General features: G+C 50.3%; 1 protein-coding gene across 1 annotated transcript in view; it reads left to right on the top strand.

Annotated features, from left to right (window-relative positions):
• The window catches only part of XYLT1 (xylosyltransferase 1), a 306,552-nt gene that overhangs the window by 231,790 nt on the left and 58,171 nt on the right, over nt 1-16,591 (top strand). Inside the window, exons 4-5 of the mRNA XM_045571260.1 lie at nt 1,073-1,245; nt 2,176-2,378. Coding sequence (XP_045427216.1) covers nt 1,073-1,245; nt 2,176-2,378 — 376 coding nt within the window. The remainder of the gene's footprint in view (nt 1-1,072; nt 1,246-2,175; nt 2,379-16,591) is intronic.

Genomic DNA, 16,591 nt, shown 5'->3' with positions numbered 1-16,591 from the left:
GGGACCAAAAACAAAACATCTGGAGCCATTTATCCAGATGGGTCTGGTGTAGGATCCAGGCTTGCAAAGAAAACTAGGATGTGGCTGACGGTGGCCCATCTCCAGCTGGCTGATGTAGGAGCTCCAGCGGGTCCTCGGGCTCTAGCCCTCTCCCTCACTCGGCAGTGCTGCTTCTGTGTTGGGCCCTCTCAGGCAGCCTCCATGTGGGGACAAATGTGCTTTTAGGACCCCCCAGTTTTGTGTGCACCAAAAAAATGAGCATCTCTTATTTAGTTGTCTCAACAGAAGTGTAGAATTCTGTTTGGAGCTAATTAGCTTGGTTGGGTTACATGCTTACCTCTGCATCATGCAAACTATGGCCAGGGAGATGCAGTGTTTGAACTAGCCAAGCCAAAATTCTGTGAATGCCCCTGAATTTGATAATGGAGGGAGGTCCTCCTCATCCATGTGGACTGAGATTGGAGGAGAGGGGGTGATGCCTCTCAAAATACTGGCTGAGACTTTTCGCTATGCAAGAGGAATAAGTTCTAAAGACCTTCTGTACAGCATTGTGTTTGTAATTGACAAGACTCTACAGAGCTCTTAAAATTTTGATAAGAAGGTAGATCTCCTGTTACCTGTTCTCACCGCCATTTTTTTATTTTTTTTATTTTTGAATGGATGCTTTTCAGAGGAAACAGGAGAATAGACTTGGACGGATGGGTAAGACAGGTATCTTAAATTTTCCAGCTCAGAGGTAACTTCTCCTCCTCTGTGGTTCAGAGATGCATCCCTTATGCCTCTTATCTCCTCCTGTTCGATAGTTTAATATGTGTACCTGTGTCTCCATCAGCTCTTTAAAGCTCCTTGGGGACGGAAATTGTGACATAAGCACCTCACAGTCCCCCCACTCCTATTGCACCAGGAAAGCATAAGGGTCCAGGACACGCTTGGTTATGCTGAACCAGGTTTCAGGGCCCAGTGTGACTGTGGTGCCCCGGCCCAGTCACACAAGACGAAGCATCAGAGAACCTGCCCCCGACAGGAGCCGCTGAGCCTCACCCACCTCTGCGATCTTTCCGGTTTTCCTCAGGCAAAGCCAACAAGAACGTCCAGTGGGACGAGGACTCCGTGGAGTACATGCTGGCCAACCCGGTCCGGATCGCTTTCGTCCTGGTGGTGCATGGCCGCGCCTCCCGGCAGCTGCAGCGCATGTTCAAGGCCATCTACCACAAAGACCACTTCTACTACATCCACGTGGACAAGGTGAGCCCCCGGCCGGTCACCTCCCGCTGGCCTTTCTCTGCGGGTCCCTCTGCCCCTCTGCAAGCCAGCCTCCCTTTCAGGGAAGGCGAATAGGCTGAGCAGCGACCTCTCCTAGAACGTGTGTGTGTGTGTGTGTGTGTGTGTGTGTGTGTGTGTGTGAGTGTTTATGACAGTCTCCATAAATACTGGTTTCTTCCCTCTTTTCCTCACTGTCCCACTGCCCAGTACACTGCCTGCCGCTCTGTGAGGAGAGCTATCCCAGGCGTAGGCACGCTTTTCCTATGAAGGGCCATATAGAAAGATTTTAGGCTTGAAGGCCATACCCGCTCTGTCGCAGCTGCTCAGCTCTGCTGTTGTCATGTGAAAGCAGCCATAAACAACACGTAAATGAGTAATGAATGTGTGTGGCGGTGTCCAATAAAACTTTATTTATAAAACCCCCGCAGCACGCCTGCTGACCCCTGAACTATCTTGTCCCAGGGGTTTCTCTTTGCCTGGAGTGTGACATGATTACGTCCTTACTCAAGAGGCAAAGGATCTGCTTCTGGCGGGCCTGTGAGAGGGGGATGGAGACATTCCACTCCTCACAATACCCCTCAGGCTTCGATACAGCCGTATTTCACCGCTTGCTATCCTCAGACCTCATGCCTCCATCTGTATACAAATGCAGAGCCCCGGGCTCCTAGTGACCCGTAGGTCAGAGGATGGGGCCGGGGAATCTGCACCTAAAATAACTAACGTAAAATGTAAACAATAATAAATGTTCGAATGGCCACGTAGAAAGAATGCCCCCAACCCGAATCAGCTACTGGGCAACATTCAGAAACCCAACCCAGCCACCTAGAAGGGAAGGGACAGAGAAGGGGCAAGGGGCATGTCTGGGTGTTTTCTGGGCTGCTGAACGTCACCCCTTTCTCTCCTGGGACAAAGCGCTCCAACTACCTGCACCGCCAAGTGCTCCAGTTCGCCCGGCAGTACGGCAACGTCCGCGTCACGCCCTGGCGGATGGCCACCATCTGGGGCGGCGCCAGCCTCCTGGCCACCTACCTGCAGAGCATGCGGGACCTGCTGGAGATGGCCGACTGGCCCTGGGACTTCTTTATCAACCTCAGCGCTGCCGACTACCCCATCAGGTAAGGCGGCCCTCAGCCCCAGCGGCCTGCGCCGAGGTCCCACTCCCTCCCACCCTTTCTGGTCTTAGCGTTTTACCTCCTCTGCAGAGCAGCGTCTGCTCATGCGCTGCCTTCACAGATGCCTCAGCATAGGATCCACACTGGACCTGAGCATCATTTTCACATTCACGCATTCATTCATTCAACAGATATTTGTTGCATATGCAGTTTTTCCCGCTCTGTTTGAGGAAACACTAAAGCGACTGTCACCCTTCCCCACATGGAGCTTCCAGTCAAGTCAGGGAGACAAATAACAAATAAGTCAAATGGTGCACGGGAAAAGCAAAGCCAAGAGGACACAGGGGAGAGTTGGAATTTTAACCAGCGTGACCAGGACTGCCCTCACTGGGTGGAATGGAAAAGGAAAGAGGAATGAGTCGCTCAGGCAGGGAAAGTGGTCCTGGAACAGGGAACAGAAGGTGCAGAGCCCTGGGGTGGAAACACACCTGGTGTGTCCAAGGAACAGTGGGGCTCAGTGTGGCTGGAACAGACTAAGTGAAGCGTAGGGGAGTAAGAGACAGAAGAGCAGAGAGCAACTCGGGGTGAGATTGTAGAGATTCCAGAATTTGGCTGTCATGCAAGCAAGATGGGAACCGCTGGTATGTTCTGAGCAGAGGAGGAGAAGGTGTGGCATCAGAGTTAAACCAGGAGGGGCAGAGAGGGGGGAAAGAGGATCGGTGCGACAGTTCAGGGACAGTCACAGATATGTGGGTGTCTTTGGGCTATCCGAGGACCTTGGGTGTCTTGGATTTTATGCTTTGGCTCCTAACAAATTTTAACAAGCAAATTGATTGTCTGCATGTTTTAATTGGGAAGTTTCATGTGAAACTACAGATTTTGAGCTTCTCTCGGTCTTCCCACTCAGCCTGCCGCCTGCTTGGCCACGGTCGCGTGGGGCAGATAGAGCAGCCCGCAGTCTGCAGCCCCGAGGTGGTGGAGATGCTACAGGAAGGTCCCTGAGCACAGATCTGCTCCGTAAAATAGACCATAAGCAAAGAAAACCCCTCCAGAGACTACAAAGGAAAAGGGCAAGGAAAATGAAGTCTATTTCTTTTTTAAAAAATATATTTCTTTTATTGATTTCATTGAGGGAGAGGGAGAAAGAGAAAGAACCATCAATGATGAGAGAGAATCATTGATTGGCTGCTCCCTGCATGACCCCCACTGGGGATCGAGCCCACAACCCGGGCACATGCCCTTGGCTGGAATTGAACCTGGGACCCTTCAGTCTGCAGGCCGATGCTCTATCCACTGAGCCAAACCGTCTAGGGCTGAGGTCTATTTCCTAATAAGACGGCAGCTCTATGCTCAGCCATGTCTTCCATCCTGATTTATTGAGGAGGCTGAGAGGCAGAAGTGAGTGGACGGGGAGGGGGACAGTGTGTGAAGCAGAGGGTCTTCCTCCTCCTGATGCCTTGAGGACACTGAACAGCATTCCCAGAAATGAAGGGATCTTAAAAGAACTCACTCACTCTTTTATCAGGGCGATTTTCAAATGTGCACAAGAGTGCCGAGACTAATATAAGGAACCCCTACTTATACATCACCCGGTTTCAAAGATAATCAATTCGTGACAGGCTGGTAATGTCTGTGCTCATGTCTCTTCCTCCCTTACCGCTCTCTCCGCCCCGTGAACCATTTCCAAGGCATCTTCAAATCGTATCTATAAACATTCCAGTATATATCTCTCTTTGAACATAACATCAATATGATTATGACATCTAAAACATTCAGCAGTCACTCCTAAGTCATTAAATAGCGAGGCCACACATGCCCCGGAGTTTGGGTTTTGAGTGAGAATCTAGATGAGACACAGGCGTGGAAGGAAGGCCTCTATTTAAAGTGACCACCTTTTTAGTTCTAGGCTTGGTGGCATCCCATCATCTGCCAGGGGACCCTGGACTTGGGAGGAGACCTGGGGGAGGCACAGTCTTTGCTCATTTTAGGCAAAATGTACCTGACACCCTTGAACCTGAGAAAGATGATAGGGGTTATTTTCTTTTGTTTGAAGGATAGCAGGGGGGAAAAAGTGATTTTAAAACATCACTGGCAGGTTTTTATTTACTTATTCATTCAAACATTCATTCAAGGTTTATTAAGCAATTACCATGCTACGCATCATTTGGGCATTTAGTGAATAAAAGCCACACAGCCCCTACCTGGTGGTACCCTAGAAGGAATCAAATTATCATGTAAAAGAGGCATCATGCAAGGTGTGACAGGGCCATCAAGAGGAAGCAGCAGATGGTCAGAGCGCTAAGGGGCAAAATCAGGACATCAGACAGGCCTTTGAATGTGCAGTTTTGAGTTGAGACCTGGGGGTAAGAAGGGATTATCAGCTCTGACCAGGTGGCTTGGTTGGTTAGAGCATTATCCTATACACCAATGGGCTTTAGATTGGATTCCTGGTTGGGGCGAATGCAGGAGGCAACCATTGATGTTTCTCTCTCACTCTTTCTCCCTTCCTCTCTCTCCAAAATCAATAAACTTAGCCTCAGGGGAGGATTAAAAAAAAAAAAAAGATTGGCAAGCAAATGAGAGAAAAGTCATTCTAGTCTAGGATTTCCCAACCTGGGCACTATTGGCATAATGGGCTGGAGCATTCCATGCTGATGGGGCTGTCCTGGGCACTGTAGGGTGTTTAGCAGTATCCCTGGCCTCCACCCACCAGATGCTCCTCCCCACCCCGGGCACCGTGACAACCACAAACATCCCCAGTTGCTGTTTCCCTCAGGGCAGCATCACTCTCAGTTCCTGGGAGAAAGGACAGCCTGGATAAGACTTGGGTGAAAGGTGAACTGGATGCGTTAGAGAAATTGAAACAGAGTGTAATAAAAGAACGAGGAGAGGTGAGTTAGCAAGGGACAGGGCAAGATGAGTTAGAACATTCTCCTCCATCTTCCAAGGAAGGGCTGAGTTCAGAAATATCCTAACGTGTGTAGCTGCTGATGCGGGAGGTGCTTCCTTCAGTCCTCAAAGCAAACCTGCTTTATTGAAAGGCAAGCTGTACAGAATACATGGCAGGCTGGGGATTAGAACCAGTTCTGTCTGGCCCTAAAGTTGGTATTCTTTCTGCTTGAAGTTGGTTCCTGGGGATGTCAGCTGGCCCAGAGTGGAGGGATGGCCCCAGGCCGCCTAGAGAGCATAGCAGCTCCTCAAACTCCAGGCTGGGCAGGCATGTGATTGCACCACCTGGCAGCAGGAAATCTCATGAGGAAAGGTCACCTATTGTCCCCGAGTCTGACTAGCTAGAATCAAGATTACCACACTTTCTTCCAGGCCTCCCGGGGAGGCCCTAGAGATCATTTCAGCCTAGGTTAGGTGGCGGAACTCGGCCAGAGACCTCTTGAGATCAGTTAGGTGTGGCCAGGCCCCTGGACCTTCCCAGGAGATTCATGCCAGGTCTGGAGACTGCCCTCTAGAGGCTTTGTGTTGACTTGCAAGTTGACACCATAACCAACCATCACCACTTAACTAAGGCTGCTCTGCCCGGTTATCAGAATTTCTAGCATTTCAGCTTCCAAGAGGATGAGTGCTCCGACTCTCGGCAGGTGGCCAAGGTTTGAGTCTGAGTTCTGCCACTTCACTGGCAGAACTAAAACCATCAGAAGTAAATTCAGTCTTTGTGAGATCAGATTGTAGCAATGCAACCAGCAGAGTGTTGAGCACTTAGAAAGCGCCCAGTCAATGTCCACAGTCAATTCCGTTGTGTGTGAGGCTGAGCCTCATATCTGAGGGGCCCAGAAGTCCTTCCTTAGACTGTGTGCCCCACCTATTTGGGGATTCGGGGAAGAGAGTCATCATATTTCTAACTTTTTAGCTTCACGCTCTGGGTCTCTGCGTCTCTGTCTCTCTGTCTTTCTCTGTTCTCATTTCCGTGCCCCCTCCCCCAGTTCTTCTGTCCACTGTGCTTTGCCAGCCTGGTGGCCAGAGGCATGTCATGCATCAGGCACTGCTGCTTCCTCTTGCTGTTGTTTTCACAAAGTTGCCCCACACAAAAACATATGAGTTTTGCAGACCAATGGTTTTATCCTGGGCAACTCTGATAGGCCTTCACTTCCCATCTGCCACTCCATCTGTAGCTTCCCAAACCACGACTTCTTCCATCTCCGGCTCAGCAAAGGCTGCTTTAGCTTGTACCTGAGAAATGGCCCAGTCTCAGTGCCTATTTCATAGGGAGGTTAGGACAATGAAAGGAAACGTTGCGTGTCAAGGGCTTGACACGGTGCCTGACATATAGAAAGTGCTTGGTAGACGCAGACTGTTACTGGTGTGGCGATGGGATAGTGTGGGCACCACAGGCTGGGCTCAGTCATCAACTGAACTGCTTTTGGGTTTCCGTTCATCGTGAAAAGACTGATGCAATATTTCTTGAGCTCAAATCTCTTTCAGCAGTCAAAAAAGCAGTGTTAGACTGTAAAGGCCAATGTTCCAAGGGAAAGCAGGACAGAAGCACCTCGTTTGTCCACATGCGGACTATTTCTGCATTTGGAACATGCACGCTAAGTGCGTTCAGGAATTCGGGTCCTCCGCTCTGGGGCTAACCAGCCCGCCTGGCCCATGCGGGCTACGGTTGGAGCTGGTGCTGTATCCGGTGCATGGATGAAACAGGATATTTTCAAACACGGAGACCTTGTGAGGTCTTGAATCATCAGAGGACATGCTTTTATTCAATATATTCTACTCAGTAAGGCAGGAAATGGCTCTGGCATGCGTTAGTTACATGGACCACAGGAAGGCATGAAACCAGAAGCAGTCTGCACTGTTGCTTAGGGGAGGCCAGTGTCCACCTTCACCAGGCCCTGTGTCTTGGGGCTAAATGCAGTGCAAAGGGAGGAAGGCTCAGTATGTCCTTGGCCCCTCCAGAGCTCACATGCTGTTTGTGATGTGCGTGCGAGAGAGAGAGAGAGAGAGAGAGAGAGAGAGAGAGAGAGAGAGAGAGGGGGAGAGGGAGCGCACGCACACGCATATGACAGGGGAAATAGTATTTAAATTTTCAGCTAAACCCAGGGCCTACTATTTCTGACCCACCCGCGCTCACCATGTGGACATTTACGTTACACTTGACTGTGGACCTAAGCTACTGTCTGGAGCTACCACCCAGACCAGAGCTCAGAGCAGTTCTGTGGAGCCTCGCCAGGAAGCGCCAGCTCATAGACAGGAAGCAGGTGGCCGAGCTTCTCCAGAGACCAGCGTGTGTATGGGACTGATCAGGCGAGGCTCACCCGCATCCAGCAAACATTTGCTTTGTACCTACTATGTCCTAGACCTGCCACAGAGGCCTTTAACACAAGTTTTGTCTTAAATTTCATTTCCCACACAAAAACTTCTATGTAAGAAAGTGTAAAGAGGTTAGTGTTGAAACAGAACCTCCAGGAAACTTTGCAAGAAAGCCAAGCTTTTGGTAATATTTAGCATGTTACCCTAGGATTGGAAGTTAAATTACCTGGTACGGATACTCAGGCATCAGCCTCTCCCTTACTTTGCATTCCTTTAGTTGGCTTAGGGTTTCTTGAGTGGGTCACGGAATTCCTTTGTCAGTAGCCAACCATATATAGCAAGTGCATGTATAGCACTTAATACCCCCTGGCATTTTTCTATGTAAATATTTAACATAGTCCTCACAGTGACCCTGTGAAGTATACTTTTGCTACCCCCATTTTTCAGATGGGGAAACTAAGGCACAATGATGTAGCCAGTAAGTGATAGAATCAGGATCTTTTTTTAAAATTGAGGTAAAATTCACTGACCATATAATTAACCAATGGTTTGATCCAGTGGCCTTTAGTACATGCTCAATGGTGTGCAACCATCACCTCCATCTGGTTCCTAATCACTTCATCTCCCCACTAGGGAAGCCCTGTGCTTATGAAGCAATCCCTTGCCATTCACATCCCCCACTTCCCCCACCAGCCCCTGTCAACCACTCATCTGTCTCCTGGGTTTGCTGATGTTGGATATTTCATATGAATGGAATCAGACAGGATGTGACATTTTGTGACAGACTTCTTTCACTTGGAACTGTTTTCATGGTTATTCACGTTGTAGCATGTATCGGCACGTCATTCCTTTTCATGGCCAAATGCTATTCCATTGTATAGATATACCACTGTTTGTTTAGCCTTCCCTGAACAGATAGGCCTGGAATTCTTAAGAGCCCCCCCCTAAAAAAAAACTCTGTCTCTTGGCTAGCTTGGATGATGCCATGTGCCCTGAGTCAAGGATCTCATCTGATTAAAGATATGTCTGCATCTCATGGAATTCCATACAGCATGGAGCTTGGGACTCTTGTTGACTGAGCCCTGATGATGTTGGGGCTAGGGTGGGGGTGTCATACCCAAAAGAGGCTGTGACCTTTCCCATTCAGCCTGGTCCTCCTCTGCCTGCCTCTTCCCATGATTCCAGTTAGGTGAGGCAGTTTTGGGGTTGAAGATGGGAAGATGGAAGATAAGGTTGAGGTGTAAGCTTCTCCTTTCCTCCTCTTTCTTCCTTCACCATCCAAGCCCCTCTGAAGGCGGTCTGGGGGGGTGTTGGGTAGGAAAGAGCTCAGGCCCCTGGTGCCCAGCTGAAGACCATGCTCTACTTCCACAGATGAGTTTGGGGGATGGGGCTCCTACTGACTCCATTCGTTCACTAAGTACCAGGCATTCAACAGTGAGGGAAAGCACAACCAGTCCTTGCCCTCCTCATCATGGTCAAGTGCGCAGACTCAGGTCAGGCCACCTGGGGTCAATCCCAGCTCTTCTGTGTACTCGCCGTGCAAACTTGGACTTGAGAAAAATCACTCCATGTCTTGGTACCTTGGTCCCCTCATCTGTAAAACGGAGATAGCACAGTATCACCCATATGGTTGCTCAAGGATGACATGAGCTGACGTATGTAAGGTGCTCAGCCCCGGTAAGCACTGTCTATGTGACAGCCACTGTTATGAATGTGGGGGAGACTGACATCAATCAGAATGGTCACAGGAGGGAACGTGTCATCACAAAGTGGTCTAGTGCAGGGGTCTTCAAACTTCTCTCATTATGAGAATCACCTGGTGGAGGTGTTAAAACACAGATTCCTGATAGCACTTCTTATAGTTGGGATCCGGGAATCTGTGTTTTAACAACTCCACCAGGTGATTCTCATAATGAGAGAAGTTTGAAGACCCCTGGTCTAGAGGAAAGGAAGGAGGGGTCTAAGAGCACTTTGCAAGTGAGACTCCCTTAGCCTGGGGCCTGGAACGGCCTCCCTCAGGAGGCAGCATGGGAACTGGGATGAGTAAGAGGGGTAGGAGTTCACCAGCGGAAGTGTGAGGGGTCCCAGGAGAGTGTTCCAAGAAAGGGGGTGGCATGGGCAAGGGCCCTGTGGGAAGACAGCCCTTCACATGTACGAGGAGCTGAAAAAAGGCTAACGTGGCTGAAACTCAAAGAGCAAGGGGTTCCTGACTAGCAGTGAGATGGGTCGAGGCTAGCCCCTCGGAGACTTTAGGTTACCTGTTGGTGGTTGAAACCATAGCCCATGATTAGTGTGGTTTTAGCGGGCAGTACTCCCATTTGCAGTCTGGAGAGATCATGTTGGCTACCCTGGGAGGGGGCTCCAGTGGGGAGGCCAGTGAGGAAGGGGGTGCTTGCTGACCCCAGAATTGTGCCCAGAGGGTCCCCTCTCCTCTCCAGCCTCCTGGCAGAGGCAGGTGTCCTGAGTCCAAGCAGAGCGGGTGGTTAGCCTTCAATCACACAGAGCCAGACAGCCACCTTCTGTTTGGGGACCATGACTCCATACCTGCATGAATCGGGCCTCATCCAGGAGACTGGCAGAGCAGGGCTGATTCACAGAACCCAGAGAGCCAAGATGGCCCAGTGACCTGGGGCAACAGTTTGGGGAGCAGGTCAGGAGCACTGAGCAGGGAGGCAGAAGGGGACAACCTGAGGGTTCGGGAAGGGACTGTGAAAGCCTTTTGTCCTTTTGTTTTTAATTGTGGGAAAATAGACATAACAACCTTGAGCATCTTAACTGTTTATGTGTATGGTTCAGTAATGCAAAGTGCATTCACACTGCTGTGTAACCAATCTCCAGAGCTCTTCATCTTGGAAAAGTGAAAGTCTACCCATCAAACAAGCCCCATGTCCCTCCCCCACCCCCTGGCAACCATGGTTCTACTTCCTGTCTCATTGACTACTCTAAGTTCCTCATTAAGTGAAATCACATGGTGTTTGTCTCTTTGTGCCCGGCTTGTTTTGCTTAACATGATGTATTGTCCTCCATGTCATAGAACGTAAGAAATTCCTTCCCTTTTAAGTCTGAATACTATTCTTGTTGTAGGAGTAGGCCACCTTTGCTCCGTGCTCACCCATCACCAGTGGTTACTTGGGTTGCTTCCACGTCTTGGCTACATGGTTAATGCTGCTATGAGCATGTGGAAGCGGGTAGCTCCTCGCCTCTCTGCTCTCAGTCCTTTGGGCTGTACACTCAGAAGTAGAATTGCTGGCTCACACTGTAATTCTTTGTGGGGGTTTTTTTGGTGGACTCTCCAGACTGTTTTCCACAGCACTGCACCACCCCTTCACATTCCCACCAGCTGTGCCCAGGGTTCCATCATCCGCACATTATTTTCACGTGTTTTTGACAGTAGCCCTCCTAAGGGGTGTGAGGTGCTTGTTCTTTTTAAGGAGCATAAACTCCTGAAACAACAGAGCTTTCTCTCCACAACCACTAGGGTAGCTACAGGGAATTGTCTCCCCACAGGACCAGGCTCTCAAAGGATTCCTCTGAAACTTCTCTCCAACCCACATCAGCTCCTCCTCATTGCCCTCCGCTGAGTGGGACCCTCCGTTAGCCTGTTCACTGGTGCTGGAAGCCCGTGTGCCCTCCACCTCGCCAGCCCCAGGGCCTGCACGTTCTAATTCTACCCCTGACCTTTTTCTCATGTGCATCTCCTGGGGGCCCTCTCCATCTCTGGCCAAGCCAGACCTCATTGCTTCACTCCGGGGCCCTCAGAGCCCCCGGGAGGACAGAGCTTTGGCAGACCCTGAAAACGGACTCGAGCTTCTCCCCAGCCACTGGGGAAAGCATTGGCCCCAGCCCCCCTGAGAGCAGCGGGCAGCCCATAATCATGTATTTACCCAAGCAGGTGTGCTGTTCACTTGCTGAGTGTATGTTGAGCACAAACCGAGGGCCAGGCACTGGGCTGGGTACTGGGAGATGCAGCAGGGAAAGACCTGCTCATTCACTGAGAGAACTCACCGTCCGAGGGAGAAATGGAGGCCATATTCATAAAATCACGCCAGGGCGTCACAGTGGAGAATAAGAAGGGTTTCTACAGTTAGGAGTGCGGCCAGGGCAGAGAAGATGCCCTTAGACAGGGATGTTTAAGCCAAGACTGGAAATGGGGCTCACTATGAAAAAAAGGGTGGGGGTACCAGGCAAAGGGGAGCAGCATGTGCAAGGTCCCTGAGGCAGGGCAGAGCCCAGCACGTTCCCGGAGCTAAAGAGAAGGGAGGTCAGGTGGGGCAGAGCGATGGAGGTGAGGAGTAGGGAAGACGAATTTGGAGAAGGACATTGGGGACTTACCAGCCCTGCGAGTCATCTTCTGCCCAGCAGACTCCTCTCCCAGTGCCCTTAGCCTCTGCCTCAGTTTCCTGTGGCTGCAGGAGAACATGACCATAGGCTTAAGACCACAATGTAGTTTCTCACAGCTCTGAAGCCTGAGATCAAGGTGTTGTTAGGGCCGTGCTCCCTCTGAAGATTCTGGAGAGAATCCTTCCTTGGCCTCTTCCTCGTTTCTGGTGGTTGCCCTCAATCCTGGCGTTCCTTGACTTGTAGCTGTGTCACTCCCATCTCCCTCCATCTTCCTTTGGCCCCTCTGTCTTACGTTTGCCTCTCCTGACATGACCTTCTCATAAAAACAGCAGTTGTTGGGTTTAGGGCTCACCCTAATCTGGCAGGACCCCATCTTAACTAATTGCAAAGTTCCTGTTTCCCAAAAAGGTGCCTGCTGAGGTGCCTGGGGGATGTGAATTTTAGGAGGGGGGGATTCCCTTCAATCCAGTACAGCCTGCCATCACCCTTGAGTGCAAGACACACTTGGGAGGCGTGGTGCTGTCCTAGGTCCCCAGCTGTGTGTGTGTGTGTGGGGGGGGGGGGGGGGGGGGGATCAGTAGCCCCCTCTGGAGGCAGTTCTGGCAAAGACACCATCCTCTGGCCTCATGCTGGGGTGGTGCTGTGCTATCCAGTGCCTCCATTCAGCCTTCACTTCCTGAGCACCTACCATCACTCATCTCCAGGGGCAGAGCAGGCAGCCAAGCAGACAGGGTTCCCTCTATGGGAGCACAGCACCCTGAGAAAGGTGCTGTGTTCCCTTAAAACATCAGAACTCCACTGCAGGCCGGTTAAATATAAACTCCTTGTGGGAGACAAGGATCTATGTGTATGTTTTAAAGCTTTCCAGGTGATGGGAATATGGTTGGGGTTGAAAACCACTGGCCTGGGGGAGACACAGACATCCTTCACTTGGATGACAGTAATAAATCGCAAGGGGAATGCTACGATGGAAATGTGCTTCAGTACCTCACAGGAAGTCAAAGCTGTGGCCCCAACACCAGGTCTTTGGGTGTGACCCTCTCCCTTGCTGGCCACATTCTCAGCATCCAACCACTTTTATTCTTTCCCGAGACCCCAAAACCCTGGTGTGACACCGTCTAAGGAAAGCTCCACCCAGAGAATGTTCGAGTCGGAGAGGGTGGATCTGCTCAGGCTGTGGTTCATGAGGAAATGGGGGAAAATGCCAGTAGTTATTCCATTAACAGTTTTGTTTGCATCTCGTAGCAAAATAGTCATTTCCTCAGCCCTGTTATTTTTCAGCCTGACATGTACACTCCTGTCTTTGCGGGAGCACAGGTGGCCCCTCTGGCCGGCTGCTCTTTGTCGCCTGAGCTGAGGGTGGGCCGCTCTCCTGGCCTAGTGGAGGGGAGGGCTGACCCAGAGTGTCCCCGGAAGAGCCGAGTGGGGCTGGCGTCCATACAGTCCTCACAGGACCCGGTTGAGAAGCACCCTGGTACCTCAGAAAGTGGTCCTATCGGTTTAGAACACTGTCTTGGCTGACAGAGATAAGGAAGGAGGTTTCTGGAAGGATGGAGGCAGTTCACTTAACCAGGGCAAAAGGTGGCAGAACAAAAGGCAGGAATGACATGTCTGTTTCGCCCACGAGATGCCACTGTGTGGCTTAAAAACATCGCAGCCCAGTTGTCTGTTTGCCTGTCATTTTCATGCTTTCATTGCTGAGAGGGAAAAATGAAGTTCTGGGGAAAAGAATTGGGTGCTTTTATCTTGAGTCCTATGTCCATCCTTAGGCCAACAGAGAGTAAAGTGTGTTGGTCATTCATTTATTCATTTACCACCTTGAGAGCCTACTGGGCACTGGGTGATGCTTCGGATCAGAGCTGTCCCACAGAGCTGACTGTGGCAACAGAACATTCCATTCAGTGCAGGAGCCGCCCGCACCACGTGGCTATGGGGAGCTGGAAACATGCTTTGTGGGACAGAGGCACTACGTTTTAAAGTGAATTTGATTTTTAAAAATACATTTTTATTGATTTCAGATAGGAAGGGAGAAGCATCAAGGATGAGAGAGAATCATTGAGGGGCTGCCTCCTGCACACCCCCTGCTGGGGATCAAGCTCGAAATCCAGGCACGTGCCCTGACCTGGAATCTAACTGCGACCATTCAGCCATGCCGGCCTGGTACAGTTGATTTTAATTTAAACAAATAGCCTATGGAGCAGCGCAGATCTTGGTGTTGAAGATGGAGTAGTGAACAAAACCAATTGAAAACTCCTGTCCTCCTTGCCCTAATCAGTTTGGCTCAGTGGATAGAGCATTGGCCTTCGGACTGAAGAGTCCCAGGTTTCGATTCTGGTCAAGGGCATGTACCTTGGTTGCAGGCACATCCCCAGTAAGGAGTGTGCAAGATGTTTCTCTCTCATCGATGTTTCTAATTCTCTATCTCTCTCCTTTCCTCTCTGTAAAAAAATCAATCATATATATACATATACATATACATATACATATACATATACATATACATATACATATACATATACATATATACATATACATATACATATATATATATATCCTGTCCTCATGGGCCTTACCTTTGTGTCGGGGGCAGAAATGCTTCCACAGGAGAGTTACACTGCTGTTAAGGTAATAGGAGAGTGTGGATACTGAGTTTAGAAACATCCAAAGCCAAATGGTTTCACCAGAGCCCAGACTGGCCATGCATTGCATTTTGTAGGTATTTTTTCCTAACTGCCTCCTCCTAGTTCCCCTTCCTCTCAGCAACTGCTAGCTATGTGTCTGTGGATGAACATTTCCAACGCTGGGCACCTTCCTACCCAGTTCATTGAACATATTTGCTTCTCTGGAGAGCAATTCTTCATGTATGGTGCTTGTCCCCAGTGGCCAAGAGCCACTGGGTGCTCTAGGTGCATCCTGGGAATTTGGGTGTGAGCCAGGGTGGTCCACAGCGTGGGTGATGGGATTGTGAGTCTGTCATTCTTCCCCTGCCTCCCCCTCACATTTCACTCCCTGGGAAGATTGCTCTCAAGGGCAATCTGGAAGGACCCCATGCTTTTAAAGGCCAAGTGGGATAAGGGAGGGATGTTTCTGCTCCTTTCATTGATGAGAGAAGAAACCTGGATAAGCACGAGGCCTCATAGACAGGGTTAAGGTCCGGCTATGGGGTGGGTAGGTGGGAACTATAGATTTTTAAATTATTATATTCATTTCCTTCCTCCCCCTTATTGCTACCCTGAGTCATTGCCCAGCATGGAGAGTGGCCAGTAAAGGATTCTCCAAATAGATGCCTGGGGAAGCCCTTCAAGATCTTCCCTGTTTCAGGAGCTGATGTCAGCTAGCATTTTGTGAGTTCCTGCCACTGGGAGGTCCTGGCCAAGAGATCTCCATGTGTCATCAGATGCCACCACACCTCCACAGGGCAGATACTCTCACCACATCCCATTTTAAGATGAAGAGACTAAGCCTGAGAAAGTTCAGGAGTTTACCCGGTGTCTCACAGCCCGTGGGGATCAGAGCCAGGATCCAAACCCATGCTTTGTTCATCCCTGGGAAAAACAAAAGGAGACCTGAGCTCCTCACACACAGGTCTTACTGTTCCCACTGGGCAGGTCTGGACCAAAGCTCTCCCCGCTCATTCTTCTTCAGCCTAAGTCCTTGTCTGCTTCGTCTGGATGAGGACCCAGAAGGGAGAAAAGACCATAACCGGGCATGCACATCAGAACCAAAATCCAGGGTCGTCAGCACTCGGCCAGATGCTGAGCTGCTGTCACGTTCTGCTTCGGTCCTGCCATGCCAGTCCTCACAGTGCCCCCGGGGGTAGTGTGGAGATGGACACTGAGATGCCATGGGTTTGAATGACTCGCCCAAGGTCACAGAGCTTGGTAGGTTAGGCAGTATTTGAACATAGGCCCAATTGACTATCATGATTTCTGCTCTGCCCAGCTGCCTCACTGGCGAGGTGGGCCAGAGTGTTGCATAAGCAGTTGACCCCAGGGGTTGAAAACCAATCACACAAGAGCACAACCCCCCCCCCCCCCCATGGCCACTATAGCCTGCGTGGTCCCATCACCAGATGGGCTCTCTCTGGCTGGTGAGAGAGCCGAGGCTTTACAAATTGTCTTTGCTCTAAGCCTGGAGGAGGAACCAGCTGCCTGCATTAGCTGGAAGATCCCGGCCTTCTAATTCCTTTGTAATCCCGTTTCTTCTTGATCTAAGACTTTCTAGACCCCTCCCCAGCGGCCTAAGGGTGGTGCCTGATGAAATTCTCACTCATTTAAATGTTAGCCTCAAGCAAGCAGAATCAGTTAGGAATGGCTGCTGTCCCCCCAAATGTGCACGATGGTTCCACAGCTGGCATTTTCTACATCATCACTCACTCCACCAGCACACACATAAGGCCATGTGCTGTCAGCTGACCTGGATGTTTATCCTATCTCCATCCCCTGCTATCTGTATGATCTCAAGACAAGTGAATTCAATCTTTCTGAGTCTTGGTTTTCTCACCTGTAAGAGGGAGATGATAATGTTAACACCCAGGGAGCCACGCAGGGAACAGCAGTGCGGTGGGGACCCAAGCTCTGCCTTACTCCCAGCTCCATGAGCTGGTCTGATAA

The sequence above is a fragment of the Pipistrellus kuhlii genome, unplaced genomic scaffold, assembly GCF_014108245.1.
Source record: "Pipistrellus kuhlii isolate mPipKuh1 unplaced genomic scaffold, mPipKuh1.p scaffold_m20_p_4, whole genome shotgun sequence".
Taxonomy (NCBI): domain Eukaryota; kingdom Metazoa; phylum Chordata; class Mammalia; order Chiroptera; family Vespertilionidae; genus Pipistrellus; species Pipistrellus kuhlii.
Note: the sequence above shows the minus strand (reverse complement) of the source record. Positions and strands in the feature narration are given on the sequence as shown.